Here is a 17,114-nt window from a genome sequence, read left to right as displayed (position 1 = left end):
AAAGTTCTCCAGCGGGGAGGATATAGCTCAAGTGGTAGAGCGCCATGGTTCTGGGTTCAATCCCCAGTACTGCCTCTAAAACTAAATAAAGCTAATTACCCCCCCCAACCCACCCCAAAAGGCTTCCATACACAACTTCAACCTGGGCATCTCATGATATTGCCTCCTGATTCTTTATTTAAAAAGCGTGATGGGAAAAAACAGTGATCCATGAGTCGTGCTTTATGAATAGAATGATTCAGTAGCACATTGGTTATTCCTGAAATCTCCCTTGAGGTCTTATTCAGCTCTTTTCACAAATGGCAGTAGTAATGGCAAAGATAAATCTACCTAATTTGAAGGTCAGACAGGAAATTAGTTTGTTGGAAGAACCAATGGTGGCATTACACTTTTCTAATTAATCCCAACATGGAAATGATTCAATTTGTCTGAGAAATTTGAATTGGAGGTGAACAAGTCAGTGCAGACTGTTACAGCAAAGCACTTCCCTTACCTCCTTTTGTTTCCAGCTCCAGTTCTAGGAGTTGGGCAGACAGAGTGTGTCCTTACTTATTTTCTTGTGGCTGGCTTCCCCAGCTGGTCGTTCCAGGATTTTACCTAGCATTGCCCTGAACTCATTGTGATACTTCCACAAATGAAAAATGTATTTCCCTTCAGGGAGAAGAAGAACAACATGCAACGGTATAATGTAAAACTAATTTTTTTTCTTTATTGAAAATACATCTACAAAGTAATGCTTCTCAGTCCACCCTGGGTGCATGTAAGATGCAGAGCCTGTGATGAGCTGGTGAGAGGATCTGCCCAGAGGACCTGCTCTCCATAAGAAACAGTTAGTATAAAAAAAAAAAAAGATCACACTGTGTAACAGAATTAATTTGACATGATTAATTTTTGCTCTACTGGTGTCATAAGATGACAGCCATATACATTAACTTTTGTAGTGTATTTCCCAAGTAGAGCCTTGACATTAAATGGTTACTCCATCACGGCCTAATGTTAACTTTTGTACACACATAATGCTCAAGATCTATATAAAAATATCTCTAATTGTATATTGGAGGATGTATGTCTAGATTTTCAGTCTGTTAGCATAATTAGGTCCATTCTTCACCATGTTCGGTCAGAAACTCAAACACAGCTGGTATTGTCTTATATTCCACATCTTTGACTGGATATTCCTTAGGGGGTAAAAAAAAATGTAACTCCTCTAAACCTGGTAGCTGCCTTGCCTGAAACTAATGCCCCTGCTGTTCTGTTCCTTTTCTGTTTTTCCTTGGAACGACATTGGCATGGCTTCATACTGATTCATCTTCTACCATTTCTCTCAGGGACACAAACCAAACCAAAGCAGACCCCACTCCAGCAGAAGGTTTTGAATGATTTGGTGAGTGGAGTTCCAACACAAAGAAATATCTTGTTTCTCTCATTCAGAGAACTTTTGATTATAGTCAAAAACCTTTTCAAATACGAGACCACCCACCCAGCTCATAGACCTCTAGTAGAGAGAGAGCTCATTCATTTGACTTCTCTAAAATATATAACAAGTGGCCTTATATTTTGTGTGCAGACTTCCTTAGTTTGGGGAATGATTTTGAACTAAAGAGGAAAAGTGTTTCAGGTTAAAAGAGGAAAAAAAAAAAAAACCCTCTCCTTTTAAAATACTCTTCCTTGAAGATGACTTATTGTCTTGTTTTAAAATCCTCTCTTTGTAACATCAACCGTGCTCCATTCTTTCCTGGCTGGCTCTTTAATGTTCCATAGTAAGACCACGCGCACCCTTGCTAGTTGCTAGTCTTACGTTTTATTTTCTAAGAGACTATCGTCAGTTGAGGAGTGGTGGGAGACATCCTTCCCCGAGTAGTCCCTTCAGTTTGGGAAGAGTAGGAAAGGAAATACTTCCCCTGTTGGGAAGAACTTAGCAGATTTCAGGAACAATTCCTCTCCTGGAATGGCCTCCAGCCTGGTGACTTGCATAACTGACATCTTGGACACAGGACCTGGCCAACCACACAGCCATCCTGCCCCTACTTAGAAATATTCATTCCCAATAAATGTCTACTCTGAAAGCCCTGCGCTCCATGGAATGATACTTGCTACAGAATGTTCTGAGGGGAAACCGGGCAGGTTCTTTTAGGGCGCCACAGGATGTTTGGGCTAGAAGAGACCATAAAGTTGTCTAAGGAATGTGCTCATTTTACAGATGAGAACACTGAGGCCAAGAGACAGGCGTAACTTTCCCATGGCCACGTAGAAATTTCACTTTATGTGCCTCCTCACAGCTGTGCTAGGTGTGTATTCATATTGTCAGGCTACTAATAAAATAAGGACACAAAACATGAGAAAGGGGGAAAAAAAACCCTTCTAATGTCCAACTGATAACCCGTTATCTATCAAGTTGTTTTGTTTTGATACTAAAACTGAATTGTATTCTCAAGGATTTTTCAATTCTGAAAGTTGATTTAAAACCACCTTTGTTTTTAGCCTCCCATTTGTTTTGACTCAGTAATTTTTAACTATCACATTTACTGGATTGTGTGCTATAAAAGCATGTAAGATTTGATCAGGACTATTTTTGATCTCAGTACCTTATCAGATAAAACTAACATGAAATGAGTTAAACATTTCAGATGTGGGATGAAAACGATACATTTTGGCCACTGCAAAATCCTCCCTTGATTTTGGACAAATACTTCCCAATTCTATCAGAGTGGGAGGAAAAGGGAGGTAAAGGGCTTACTGGAGAGAATGAGATGTCATGAGATGGAAACATTTGATAATGGTTTTTCAAACACCTGGTGTGCAAGGAAGCATTTCTTTATGTTAGTCTACATCTTGGTTTCACTGTCGATGGGTTTCTCAATTTCGCTTTCCTGGGCAATCAGCTGATAGGGTTTCTTCATTTCATTCTCTTCGATCACTGAGTTACCCATTTCAACATCCCGGTTCTTCAGTTCATGTCGTGACAAGTGTTCAACAATGCCGGCTCCCAGAGAGTCTCCCAGCACGTTGGTGGTGGTGCGAAGGCGGTCCCTGGGGAAGGGTGAGGAGCAAGGAAAAATGAGGCTCCTGTGAACATCATGTGATTTCAGCTCAGATTTTTTTTTTCACAAATGAATTATTTTTTAAAAATTGAAGTATAGTGAATCAATGTTATGGTAGTTTCTGGTGTATAGCAAAGTGATTCAATTATACATAATACATATGTTCTTTTTCATATTCTTTTCCATTATGGTTGATTACAGGATATTGAATATAGTTCCCTGTGCTATACAGTAGGTCCTTGTTTATCTACTTTATATGTATACTAGTTTGTATCTGCTAATCCCAAACTACTAATTTATCCCTCCCTCACCTCTTTTCCCCTTTGGTAACTGTAAGTTTGTTTTCTATGTCTATGAGTCTGTTTCTGTTTTGTAAATAATTTTGTTTGTATCATTTCTTTTAGATTCCACGTGAAAGCAGTATCATATGATATTTGGTTTTCTTTGTCTTATTTATTTCACTTAGTGTGATAATCTCTAGGTGCCTCCATGTTTCAGCTCATATTTTGAACCACCTGGCTAAGTCACTGGAGGCGTCTCTTAAAATTCTGCTTGGTGTAGCCACCAATTGCATCATTACGTAATAGACACATGATTTATAATCGTAGTTACTAAGAGTAATAAGGTCATCTAGATTATTAATTTTCAGTCACTAGTTAGTGTGCCAATGGTAGGAATGACTTTTCCCTTTCTCCTTTTATTTAAAATTTCTCTGGAACAACTCATCTTCCTTGTACCAGAAGTTCTCAAAGCATGGTCTAGAGACCTCTGGGGGCCCCTAAGGTGAAGACAATTTTCATAATAATGCTAAGATGGTATTTGCTCATTTCACCCTCATTTTCTCATGAACGTTGGTCTAGTGGAATTTTGAATACAACACAACACAAAAGATACCACAACAGATTGAATGCAGAAGCAGTTAGTCTTGTATTAAGCCAGACATTAATAGGAGATTTGCAAAAGTACAAGGAATGGTATCATTCTTTTCCCTAAATTTTTGGCTTGGAAAATGGTATTTTTTTTTCATAAAAATATTATATGTTAACATGTAATGAATTTGTTATTATAACCTTTAAATGAACTTAACATTTAAAAAATGTCTAGGTTTTTCTGACATGATAAATACCGACAGGACCCACACAGATAAAAGCTTTTGAGGTCCTCAATAATTTTTATGTGTCATAATTTTAATAAATTACATTTTGTAAGTATAATAATTTTAATAAATGTAAAGGGATTGTGAGACTAAAATCTTTGAAGACCACAGCTTTATACTATAATAGTTCTCACAGTCACCGACTGTCACCCAGATAGTGGGCTGAATGCTTTCCATGCATCACTGCACTTAATCCTCGCAGCACCACTGGGAGGTAAATGGCATTATTGTCCCATTTAACGGAGGAGGAAACTCGGGTGGTTGGGTAACCTGCCCGGTGTCACACAGGGGCAGGACACAAGCCCATGTCCGAGTGACTGTGGCTCTCGCTCTCAGTGGATTCCCTTCCCCGCACTCATCTCGCCTCGAGCTCGCTGAGCTCTGCGCGGTCATTAGCGCTAGTGAGTGGTGTCCAGGTCGACTCCAGCACCTACGGGTCCTTCTGGGCTTTGACCTCGGGCATCCTGGGAAGACGTGGCTCGTAAGTGGAAGAGAGAGGAAATGTCAGCTGGCAAGGTGGGCCCCAGAGGTGAAGGCCTGAGGGTACTTTTCTTGGAACTTTCCCCAGAGCCAAAAATCAATTCCATCTAATGATGCCAGCACTCTTCCCACTGTCTGCACGGCCGCACCTCTCCCTGTTGGGCTGAGATGGGAACATCTGGGCTGTATTACGCCATCGGAATGGGAAGCATAAAGAGCAAGCCAGGGGCAGCAGGGGAGGCCCACCGTTCCGTCCCAGCCGCCACAGGGATGTGTTGTGCAATTCAGAAATGGCTTGCTGATTTGTGTTGACTTGGCAGACAGTGGGTTTCCCAATCCCCGCGTGGCTTTATGGAGTGAGAAGTGTAGCAGCCAGATGTGCCCTGTGGGCTGATAACCTAGGAGGGTGTGCACGGCGTCGGGGGCTTGGTCTCCAGATAACCACGAGGATCAGGCAGGGAGGACACATTAATTACAGGCTAAACTGTCCCTCTTCATAGAGCCCTTGGGCAGGAATGCCAGGCTGCCTGGTGCCCTGGGATGCCAAGGGGGTGGGGGTAGGGGGCGGGACAGCAAGCCGAACGCAGTCCCGGCGTACTCACAGGAACCAGTCCACTGCGATGATGAGCGTGATGTCGTCGGTGGGCAGGCCCACAGATGTCAGCACGATGACCATGGTCACCAGGCCCGCCTGAGGAATCCCAGCTGCCCCGATACTGGCAGCTGTGGCTGTGATGCTGTTAGAGGAAGTCCCCAGATAGAAAACATTTGTTTAAATCTCCCCAGACAGAGAGCATACCCTGTGAAACATGCACAGTGGCAATGTCTGACTTGCCATAAGAGGATGTGCCTTAGAAAAATGTAAATGAGGTTGTGAAAACCCCACTGAGCTAATAATCATATTAACTAATGATTATCAGATGCCTGTTATGTACCACCTGATATGTTAATCATGGCTGTCTCATTTGCTCCTCATGACAACTCTTAGGAAGTTGGTCCTATCATTAAAGCATTTTTATTTTTATTTATTTATTTAACACCTTTATTGCGGTATAATTCCTACACAGTAAACTACACTTATTTCAGATATATAATTTGATGAATTTTGACAGATATATACACCTATGAAACCACCACCACAATCAAGGTAGCTGACATTTCTATCACTCCCCAAGAGGTGCAAATTTTGAACTCCTGATTTATTCCTTCCCACCCTCCTTACCCCCTGGTAACCAGAAATTTGTCCTCTATGTTTGTGAGTCTGTTTCTGTTTTGTAGATAAGTTCATTTATGTACTTTTTTTTTTTAAGATTCAACATATAAGTGATATCATGTAGTATTTTTCTTTCTCTCTCTTACTTCACTTAAGATGACAATCTCCAAGTCCATCCATGTGGCTGTAAATGACATTATTGTATAATTTTTTATGTCATTATAGCCATTTTTAAATGAAGAAACTTATGCCTATCTGAGACAGGCTGGGACCTGGGACCTGGGACCTGGAACCCTGGGCTGCAATGCACTGGACCAAGCAACAGAATACAAAGAAACTGTAAAGGACTGAAAATAACTGTGTGCATGCGCATTTGCGGCAAGTTATGAACAAGATACAAAAGGACCAAAAACCCAAGGGCCACTTCTGAGGTGTCAGGAGCAAAAGCAGGGGACTGTGCATGATCCCTGCACACAGCACCACCAAAGGGGTGGGCAGCCTGACCCCTGGACTCTCCCCCACCACCCCATTTAAGGAACCAGCTCGCCCCTCCTCTGGGAGCAAGCAAGGGACTCTGTTACTTGTTTCCTCTCCCTCCCAATAAAGCCTTGCCTGAATTTCTCCTCTGGCCTTTTATTCGTTTGTATTTATTAAAGAGGCCAAGAACCCTGGTCAGTAATGTAACTATTTTCTCAGGTACTTGAAAGTTCTGTAAGGTCTAAAGTACTATACTGTTATAACAATTTGTTTCTAATAATTCCTCTATCCAAGCAGAGGATTGTAAAGATACTCAACTTAAACACTTAATGTGGTCAGAAAAAAGAAATCAAATTTATTAATTCAAAAGCAAAATGAAATACAAAGTCCCGTGGTACTATCAATATTTTTTATGGAGGCAGAGTGAACTTGGTTTGTAAGGCACGTAACCTGTCCAGGATTCAGTTTGTTAAATATCTACTTGATAGGCTTATGTGAGAACGTGAAAGTGTTTTCTGAACAGTGAAGTATTACCTAGGTATAAAGTGGCATTAAAAAGCAGTAAGTCTGTGGAAGAGACAGTTCGTGGCCCCCCATATCGTTCCCTTCCATAGCACTAGAATTCTCAGCTGGTGCACGGCTGCCCACAGTGAAGACCGTTATCTATTACCCCGTCTCTTTTGGAGCTGAGACTAAGACCTGGCCAGTGAGACACGGGTGAAAGAGACTAGGCTACCAGGGGGTCGTGCTTCCTCTCCCACTGGCTAAAATTTGGAGGTGATGATGAGCTGTCCTGGACCACCCGGATGAGAGTAACACCCCAGGGGTGATGGAACCTCACGCTTTGGTGCTGTACACTGTGAAACACCTACCAGCCTGGAGGGCTTCGTGGGGCAGAGCTGCTCCACGTGAGGGAGAAGTACAGTTCCATCTTGTTGAATCACTGTTATTGTCATTATTTTAAACTCTGTCACATGCAACTGAAACTTTTTCATAATGCAGCGCTTTTCAACCAGTATGCCAAGGTATGTCCGAGAATGGGTTACAGTGAGCTGAGATACTGATTTCGCAGCCCCAGTGTAGCTAGGCTGAGCCTAGGGCTCCTAGAACCTCCAGGCCAGTCACTTCTAGCCATGATCAGCCTCATCTTCTTTATCCCAATGCATCCTGCAACTATCATCATTTTCCAATAACACAGAACATATATACAGAGTCTGACATAACTTATTTCTAAATAAACACACGTACACACACCAAAAAAAATGTGAAGGAACTGATAGAGATTTAAAAGGACTGAAGTGACTTAAAAAATAAACACAAACTGTAAACCTGGATTTGATGTTAGTCTGGGGGAAAAAACTATAAAAGGCGTTTTGGGGACACCTGGGGAAATCTGAATACAGACTGGATATTCTGGAAGTACTTTAAAGACTCGTACTATTGTGGTTATGTAGAACACTATCCTCATTCTTACGTGATGCATGCTGAACTATGTATAAATGAAATGTCATGAAGGCAGAGAATGACGGGGTGGGGGAGAAAGGAGAAGCAAAAAAGGAAAAATGTTAACAATTGTTGGATCTAGGTAAAAGATGTCTGTTGTGATATTCTTTCAACTTTCAATATATGTAAGACAATACAAGACAATTTATAATAAAAAAGTTGTGGAAAAAAATCTATTTCAATCTCCAGCACAACTTACTACTAATAATTAAAATGCACATACACTAAAGAGCAGGGTTTGATCTAGATTGTGAGGTTTCAAGTCTCCATCACACTTATTGGTCTGTTGTGCATACTAACTTTCAGGAAGCAGAAAGAGGGGAGTATATTCGCATGTGCATATGAACGTGCATGGACTGTCTCCAGAAGAAATTAGCAAAAGAAACTAACAAGCAACAACAATGTTTGCCCCTGGAGAAGGAAACTAAGAGGTTAGGGGAAGGTATGAGACAGACAGCTACCTTTCACTAGACACCTCAAATAAAATAGTTTAAAAAATAGTCCACAAAAATAAAATCCTCAACCTATTTTTCTGTGTCATCTGTCATCTGTTTTATACTGCCTAATAAGTGACCCAAGAGAAAATGTTAATCCAGTTTTTCAAGTGTATTTTTATGTGTCAATACGCTCAATAAGAGCTAATGAATAATAGAAGCAAAAATTTTAATGCCTTTTATTGAAGCTTAATCTAACATTTTAAAAAAAGAGTGATAACTGTACTACGTATTCTACAGATTTTAAAAAGAAAGAGATAGATATATTTATAGATGGGAAACTGATAAGTAAACCAACCAATTGGCAAGCAGTACGGTATGATTCCATTAATTACCAAAAAAAAGTGTGTGTCTATCTATGCATAGGAAAAGATCTTTGCACACCAGACATTAACAGTGGTACCTACAAAATAACGGGGAGTAATGTGGCGAGTCTCACTCTTTACTTTATACATGTTTATATTATTAGAAATTCATTATTAATAAATGTGCACATCTGCAGTTTTAAAAAAACAAATAAAAATCTATAAATATCAAAAGTAAAATGATTCCCCTATACCCCAACCTCCTATTTACGTGATTCCCCTTCCCAACCAGTTTCTTCACCCAATTCCCGATCGTCGTCTCACATGTAAAGTCATTCTTAAGAAAATGTTGTATAGAACTTTCCTTGTACCTGATTGTAATAATCTGTCCAAAGTTCAGTTCGAAGTTGTTCACTTGAGCAATGAAAATGGCAGCCAAAGCCTCATAGAGGGCGGTCCCATCCATGTTAATGGTGGCCCCTACCGGGAGCACAAATCTGGTGACACGTTTGTCCACGCCATTGTTCTCCTCCAGGCACTTGAAGGTGATGGGTAGGGTGGCCGAGCTGAGCACAGTGAAACAAGGCATGTCAGCTGACCATCCTGACAGTTCAGACCGTGCCTGTGTGTTTGGTGTTTTTGACAGAGTTCCTTCCTCTCCCATATCCTAAGTTAAAGGGAACTAAGTCAGCACTAGTGTAAGGCAGGGAGCAGGGTTGGGAACAGTGGGTCCCCTCACTGGGTCACTCAGCAACTCTCCTGCTTCTGGGTTCCTCCATGACATATCGCTTGTAATCACTCCCTCACACAACGGCCTTCACCCTCCTCTGCCATCTCTCCCTCCCCGCAAATGGCAGTGGGAGGATGGAGGTGGGAGTGGGCAGGCGAAGAGAGCTAATTTCCATCTCATCCTTTTTCTAAAAGGGTATTTGGCCACCCATTCCCTTTATCCCACCTAGACCTGATGAGTCAAAAAGCCAATGCATATACCTGGAAGTTTAAACACCCCTCCAAAAATGCCCACCCACCACACTCACCCCGCTTCTGAAAATTCTGGTTTGAAGTAAAGTTTGAGACACGTTTTCTCGTGGGAGTAAGCCACGGATCTCTCCGTACCTGGAGGAGGTTCCTAGAGCCGTGATGAGTGCTTGCAGCAACCCTCCGATGAACACCCAGGGGTTTTTCCGTGTTACCAAGAAGTAGAGGAGGGGCAGGACAATGACTGCGTGAATGAGTAAGCCCACGATGACTGTCACTGTGTACATGGCAAGCTGCCCCCCAATCACTCCCATGTCTTCCATCTCAACAATTTTCCCTGCAATCAGGAAGAGGATGCCCAGAGGGGCGTACCTATGTAGAAGTAACACATGCACAGTTGGAAGTCTGATTTCCAACAAGCTGTTCCACAGACATTACCAAGTGATAAGAAAAGGAACTTTTCTGCCCAGGATACTATTAGGACTTGCAGAAACTGTGAACGTCTTTCCTTACTTTTTTAAAATATAAATTTAAATATAAACAGTGCATCATTAGGCTTTCCTCACTCAGAATTTCTCTAGGTCACAATTTTGTTTTTTCTCCTAAACCATGAGAAAAGGCAGGTATGGAGGTTTTGTTACTCACCTCTTTTTTCCCAAATAACTCTCGTGTCACAATACCTGGGTCACTTTTGTGATCCTCAGATGCCACCCACTCCCTCTGCCTCCCACTCCCCTGCTAAATACTTTAAACAGTCAGAATCCACTGAACCAATACCCAGACTTCTAGGAACCTCTCCCACATCAGAGCCTGATTCCCCAGCTAGAACAAGATGCACACAATGCCATTTCAGTGTTTTAGATTTGCAGTCAGCTCTCTTAATCAAGAACCACATTTATTATTTTTTCCCATATGACACACTACTTACAATATTAATAAGTCATATTGAAATCAACTCTTTTACTTAAGTAAAGGTCCTCTAAGAGAAAATGTTTTAGCGCAAATGAAAAACTAGTACCATTTGCCATAAGTGGAAGGCAATCAGAAAATAAATTGAGCTATTCCAGTTAACAACCTGCATGGATGTACCACCAAAATCAGGGGATAGGGGTTCTAATTAAGCAATTATTATCCACAGGCTGCTACCGCCATCTGTGACCCTCCCCCTGTAGACCCAGCAAGAACGAACAACTGAGACATGAAATGGCTTGCACATATTGAATCAAGGCCCTGCTGCCTGGCTGTCAACTCCCTTTAGTCTGATGTGTGCAGAAAACTACAACCAAACCCACGTTACCAAAAACAGAGGAGCCAATCACCCTTCAGGAGAAGGGTCTGCTGGGAACTGTGGAGGACTTATTTCAAATAGAAAAATACAGTGGTTCTTTGAAAAGTCCTTTCAAAACACAGGCCAGGAAATCATAAGAGTACCTGTTTTCAGAAATGTAATAACTCAATGTTGAACGTGCAGGCGAACAGACGGCGAGAAAAGCTACATGTGAGGTTCATTCAGCTGCCTTGAATAGGCTTCTTTCATAAAAGAGGTGAGAGGTGGAGGCATTTTAATAATATGAAGATAAATGTCCACTTTCAGCCCTGCCAGGATTTCTAAGGAGGGCCCCCAAGATTTCAACAGGGACTCCTGTGGAGATCACATTCTGTTCGCTTTTGTGCCCCCAAGTTCACATCCATCTTGTACAGACTCCTGAAAAATGGATTCCTCTAGGCTTTGGTAGCAATAAAGACAAAGGATATTTTTAATCATGTTGGTGAGTGCTTTTCTTAGGAATGGATGCCTTCCTGCCTCAGGTGCCAAGAGGGAGTCTGGATTAAAAATAAAAGATAAAGGGAAAGCAACCCCCACAGGAGGCCTAAACCAATCACAGGGCTCTCTCCCTGCTCGGAAGAGTTTACTTTGCAAGGTCAATGTTCCTCTTTGGATTTAGTCTTTCCCTTTGTCTCCTGCTCTGATCTTGCTTTGAAAGAAATTTTGTTGTAAGTTGTGGCTTGGCCTTCGGTAATACTTCCCATGAGTCCTTCAGGCTTGCCGTAGAAGGACCATTTGCACTTCTTTCTTAGGGCCGAAATGGCGGAGAGGAGAGCTCAGTTTTTCTGATGGTCTAGGAGCCTCTACATTTGCATTTTCCTCTCCTAGGAATGCTCTTCCCCTAGTGCTCTGCCTGGCTAGCTTCTCCTGGTCATTCAGATATTAGCAAAAAATGTTACCCACCTCCCTAGAGGCCTTTCTGTCCAATCTAAGGCAAATTTTAAGCCTCTTCCTCAGTCACTTTTTATCATGATACCATATTACATAAAATAAAACCTGTTGTTTTATTTAATCATTTTCCCTCATAGCATGGTGACTAAAGCATATAGTTGATTTCTTTGTTCGTTTAAGAATATAAAATCCATGACATCTTTGTCTGTTTTCCTCATTGCTACATCCATAGTGCCTGGCATTATTTACTTGGTATATAGTAGACACTCAATAAACATGTACTGAATGAATAATTAGGTAGATAAAAATGGAGGAATGAGGAATGGGATCTCATCAGTACTGAAGTAAAGGAGTTGACACTTTTCAAAAACAAGGAAGTAAATTTATTAAGAGAGGCTGGCAGATATATTCAGGGTCACTACTGACCCAGAAATTCATTGATTCTCTTGTGCTTACCCGAATGAGATCATTGCAATTGGCCATCCTGCCTGGTGGCATCTTCCTCATACAGAACACACGTTGATGGCAATAAGCATCTTCTATATAGCATACATAGCAAATGGAAATACATACCACATGATCACTGCTACCAATCTCATGATGGCTTCGTTAAGAGAATCAAAGAACTCTCTCAGGGCTTGCCCCTGCTCCTTCATGTTTCCAATCACAAATCCGAAGCACATGGAGAAGACCACTAGGCCCAGGGCGTTGACCCCGTTCACAGACCCTGGAACTGGGACTAACTCCTCTGTGATCCTCGTCAGTGTCTCCATGGCCTCTGACACATTGTTTATCACGGCACCCATGAGGGTTTCATTGGGATGGATGGGCACTCTAAAGCTTCTCTTCTCATAGTTGGTTTTAAACTTAAAAAGAAAAGGCACAACAGGAATTACAGGTGACTTTTGTTTTCTTCTTTGTACTTTTCTGCTCAAAGTTTCTATAATGATATACATTACTCTCAATTTGGATACTGTAATAGAAAATGTGTCTGTCTGTCTATCTATCTATCTACCTATCTAATCTATCAAACTTCTATCAATTCCTCAGCAGAGACAAACACACACACACTCAGATACATTAACAAATCATAATAGGAATGAGGTATCTGGTTGAAGATGTTGGAGAAAACATAGACATGTTTTTGCTTTTTTCTGAAACCCTAATAAAATGACTATAGCAGGCTTTTAAAAAACTATAAATTCAAAGATCCAAAACCGTCCCTTTCCTCTCCATGGGTTCATGTCATGGGGTCATGGACAAATCATCTACCATCCCTTTCCTCATATTCCACAACTGTGAAACAGGGATAACTGTGCTGATTCCACCTCCTAGAGTGGTTGGAAGGGTCAAATTAAACAGAATATATGAGAACATCTGGTAAATTTTAAAGCACTATACTAATGTTGGCTAATGGTACTCAGTAACAAAGCCCTTCAGGGACTAGGCTTAGCTGGAGATTTCAGTGAATATTAAGTTTTAAAGTCCCCGAATAACATTCTTCTAGGTATTCCTGATAGTATCATTTCTTAAGAAGAGGTGCTTGATTAATATTAGAGCTTGCTTAATCAAGTCTATAGGAGTTTCTCCTCTTATTCAATAAATGGTCTCTTTCCCATAGCTTCTGCACAAATGCTCCAAAGGGAAGATAACCGAGTGTGCTACTGTGGCCATTTGAAACAAGCCCATCCCACCATGATTTTAATGAGAGTAGAATTCCTGGCCTCCATGTTGATAGTCATAAAACCCTAGAGAGAGTAACAATGTACAGATGTTGACTGCATCTAGAATCCAGGGGAAGAAAGCCCAGCTGTACGTGAAGTGCTGGGCCATTTCTTTACCAAGAATAATGGGACACAACATTGTAAAATGACTATAACTCAATAAAAAAGTTAAAAAAAAAAAAAAAAGAATAAATGGGAGACTTTTTTGTCCAATGGGAAATCACGACTCCCAAACAAGGACATGGCCAGCTGTCAATACTGTGGACACATCCTTAAATAATCTGTGGCACTGCTGGCAGTTCGAAGAAAGAAACTGACCCTTCTTTGTCTCCTATTCCAGTCAACTCTCAAATCTCTGTTCTATTGGGGGAGTTTATGCATTTTATGGGTTGTCTAGGCTGAATTTTCAATCCTGACTAGCCTCTCCTATGCCTCTAACTCTTTCCCCTTAGACACAGTTTGCAGCCTACACAGAAACTGCAATCTCATTTGCATTCCAATCTAAGACAAATACATCGGGAAGACACATTTGCTTCCTCTTCAAAATCTTGTGACTGCAATCCAAAACCAAATACAATAAATCTGCGTGAGTCAGCACTCTTCCCAGGGCTGCTAGAAATCAGCATTTTTGATGTTGTCCAGTGCCAGCTGACTAACAGGAATAGTCAGCCCCATGGTGCTAGGCTTGGCTGGTTGGATTGAAAAGGGTTTATTATTTATGGTTACAGTTGTTTTGAATAAAGAATGATTTTACCCCTTCAGGCTTTTTTTTTAAATTTTTTTAAAGAATTCTGTTTGAATTTTGCAGGGTATACATGCATCACCTATTAAAAATGGTCAATACAAATTTTGAAAAGGGGGAAAGAAAGTGTAATACTTGGTCTCCCATGAGATCATGGTTTTGTTTTGTTTTACAGAATCCAAGCAGAAAGTTTAGGGAATTATAACAAGTCTGAAGTGACACCATCTGGAGAAATGTTTGGGAACGATTATTAATTTTAGAATGTCTAATTGTTTCCCTTTTAATATTTTAGGCAACAAATCTTTTTTACTCTAGGGAGGTTAGAATGAACTTTACTAATTTCATCCCTTAATAGTAAAATGTATTGGTATCTTCAAGATACCAATACCAAGAGTTGCTTGGATTGGGGGCTAAAAGGAACTAGACCTCACTATGGCCCCCTGGTAGGTGTCTCATCAGCCTGGATACCCCTTTCCATGAGACAGAATAAAATGTAGGCGTATAAAAAAGACAGAATTTGAAGTCAACACAGTGGATCTGAATTCTCAGTCTGCCATTTACTACTTGTAAAGCTTGTGCCTGTTACAGAATCCCTCTGAATTATCACCGGTGAGTTGCCTCATCAGTGTAATGAAGATAATGATACCTGTCATATTTGTGTGAGGAGTAAAGACAACATCAGTGCTTGGCACATAGCAGACCTTCAATACATGACGGTGGCAATCGTTTCTGATCGACATGGTTCCTCCTTTAGAATCTATAAGACCCTTCATAAACTTTTGAAAAAAAAAAAAAAAACCCATTGATTTTCAAAATCAAAACCAGAAACTTGAATAACCTCCTTAATCTTTAAAACAAAATATAAATATATTTAATACTGGAGTTTGCTTGCTTGGTGAGCTTTTGTGTTTGGGATATGGGGGAGGGGGGGAGGGAGTCTCCTGATCAGCCTTTTTAACAATTAACAGAGACTTAATAAGCCATTTGTATGCAAGACATATAGTGTCTGGCAACTAACAGCCTTCAAGACAAGGAAAGACCCCCCTCCCCTCCCAATTCCCCAGAAAATTTTAGTGCTTTCCATCTGGTTGGAGAAAGAAGTGTTTCTTGTTACAAAGAAATGGAAAATAAAATAAAATAAAATAAAATAAAATAAAATAAAATAAAATAAAATAAAATAAGATAAAATAAAAAAGAGAGTCCCACTCTGGTATGTCAAAGAAGAATTTCAAAGGTGAATTACTAGCTGTCGGGTATTTACCTGTTTAAAGCAGGCTTCTACCAGATTTGGAGGAAACATATTCCTGCAAAGAAAGTAACAGTCACTTGAAAATTTTCCCAAATAATAAGTTAGCTCCTTAAATACTTTTTGATTTTGTCTAAGGTAAAGACTGCATTGAACTAAGCAGCAAATGGAAAAAGAGAATGATTTTGGTGGATTTTATTAAATGGGACATAGGTCATACTTAATGGTGGCCCATGTAGTTCATATTTGTCAAGGAAGTCCCAAATTCAACTCATCTGTCCTTTCATCAGACATTCTTTATTCAGACATCAAACTGCTGCTCCTAGAAGAACCCAAGTAAGAACAGAAATGCCTTTTATCATAAGCATTTTGGCTAACTGAGGTATTATTCATCAGTGGCCATTTTGGTATTTTGCCCTATGTTTAGGAACCAAATGTTCTGAATTAAATGTCATGGTGGGACTGTGGAATGTAGTTCTCCACAAAGTCCTCCCAAAGGCCCTCTGGAGAATAAGATATGGACTCTGAATTGCTGGAACTTCTGAGGCTATTTGGTGACCCTAGAGAGATGGCCTCACAAAATTTAACTTGAGGCAGAGTTCGTCACTCGCTCAGAGCAGTGTTTGAGTTCATGATGGGGAAGGAAGAAGGGGCAACACTCTAGCTGGGGAATCTCTACATGTGACTTTGACTAATTCATGGTACCTACTTAGGTCTCAGTTGATTCATCTGATAAAGCAGAGATTAGAGGATGAAATGATCACTAGGGCTCCAAGACTGAAGCCTGTGGGAGAAGGAGGCATGGAGTCCAGCAGATGTATGCCATCAAAGACTTATTTTAAGGTGATAAGCTCTTGTGCTTTCTTCTTACTGCCTGGGCCATCCTGTTCCTTTGTCCTTCCCACCTATGCTCTATAGGTCCGTGTCTACAAACCCTGATAAAAATATGAGTTTAGGATATTCCAAGATAAATGCTCAAACTACGTGACTGGGTGGGGACAGGTTAATCATATACCTGTTACTGGGGCAAGGAGGGGGCAGAAACACATGGTGCGCCAATGGAGCAACCCGGAATGAAGACCCCAAATCTTCAAACAAGGAGTAGAAATTACACAGAAAGAGACTATAATAAAATACTCCTAATCAAAACTACCTGAGGGTAAAGTTCCTTGGGGGGCAAATAAAGGTGAAAAGCCTTAATGAACTGTATGAACTAATAAATAAAATCATAGCTACCAGGTGACAACTTGGTATGAAATAATAGAGTGGCTTGTTACCTTCAGGTAATTGGGATTAACTCCCTGTAAAGGGCCTTCAAGAGGCACTGTGGGGCCACGTGTGCTTACACACAGAGGGTACAAAGTCACTCATGGGAAGAATTGAGAGGTGCTGCCGAAAAGACCCTTTGTCGCCCAAATCGCTCTTGAATCTGTGAGCCACAGACCCGTTCCTTGAGATGGCATGTGACATCAAGTCCCTAGGAGGAGCGTGTTTGAGATGATCAATGGGGAATTCTTTAGAGTAGAAATCTAGCATT

The 17,114-nt window shown here is 40.9% G+C and overlaps 1 protein-coding gene across 2 annotated transcripts in view; it reads right to left on the bottom strand.

Annotated features, from left to right (window-relative positions):
* Positions 1–684: 684 nt before the first annotated feature.
* Positions 685–17,114, bottom strand: part of SLC1A3 (solute carrier family 1 member 3) — a 74,928-nt gene continuing 58,498 nt past the window's right edge. The window contains exons 3-8 of one of the 2 annotated variants that reach the window (XM_032471109.1): positions 15,593–15,635; positions 12,439–12,731; positions 9,786–10,019; positions 9,041–9,235; positions 5,280–5,414; positions 685–3,030 (exon numbers count right to left, since the gene is read on the bottom strand). In XM_032471109.1, the coding sequence (XP_032327000.1) occupies positions 2,826–3,030; positions 5,280–5,414; positions 9,041–9,235; positions 9,786–10,019; positions 12,439–12,731; positions 15,593–15,635 (1,105 nt within the window). In that variant the 3' untranslated portion in view covers positions 685–2,825. The remainder of the gene's footprint in view (positions 3,031–5,279; positions 5,415–9,040; positions 9,236–9,785; positions 10,020–12,438; positions 12,732–15,592; positions 15,636–17,114) is intronic. The other variant, XM_006185135.3, reaches the window with a different exon arrangement.

This window comes from Camelus ferus, chromosome 3, assembly GCF_009834535.1.
Source record: "Camelus ferus isolate YT-003-E chromosome 3, BCGSAC_Cfer_1.0, whole genome shotgun sequence".
Classification (NCBI taxonomy): Eukaryota; Metazoa; Chordata; class Mammalia; order Artiodactyla; family Camelidae; genus Camelus; species Camelus ferus.
The sequence above is the reverse complement of the archived record's forward strand: the minus strand, read 5'-3'. Positions and strand labels throughout refer to the sequence as shown.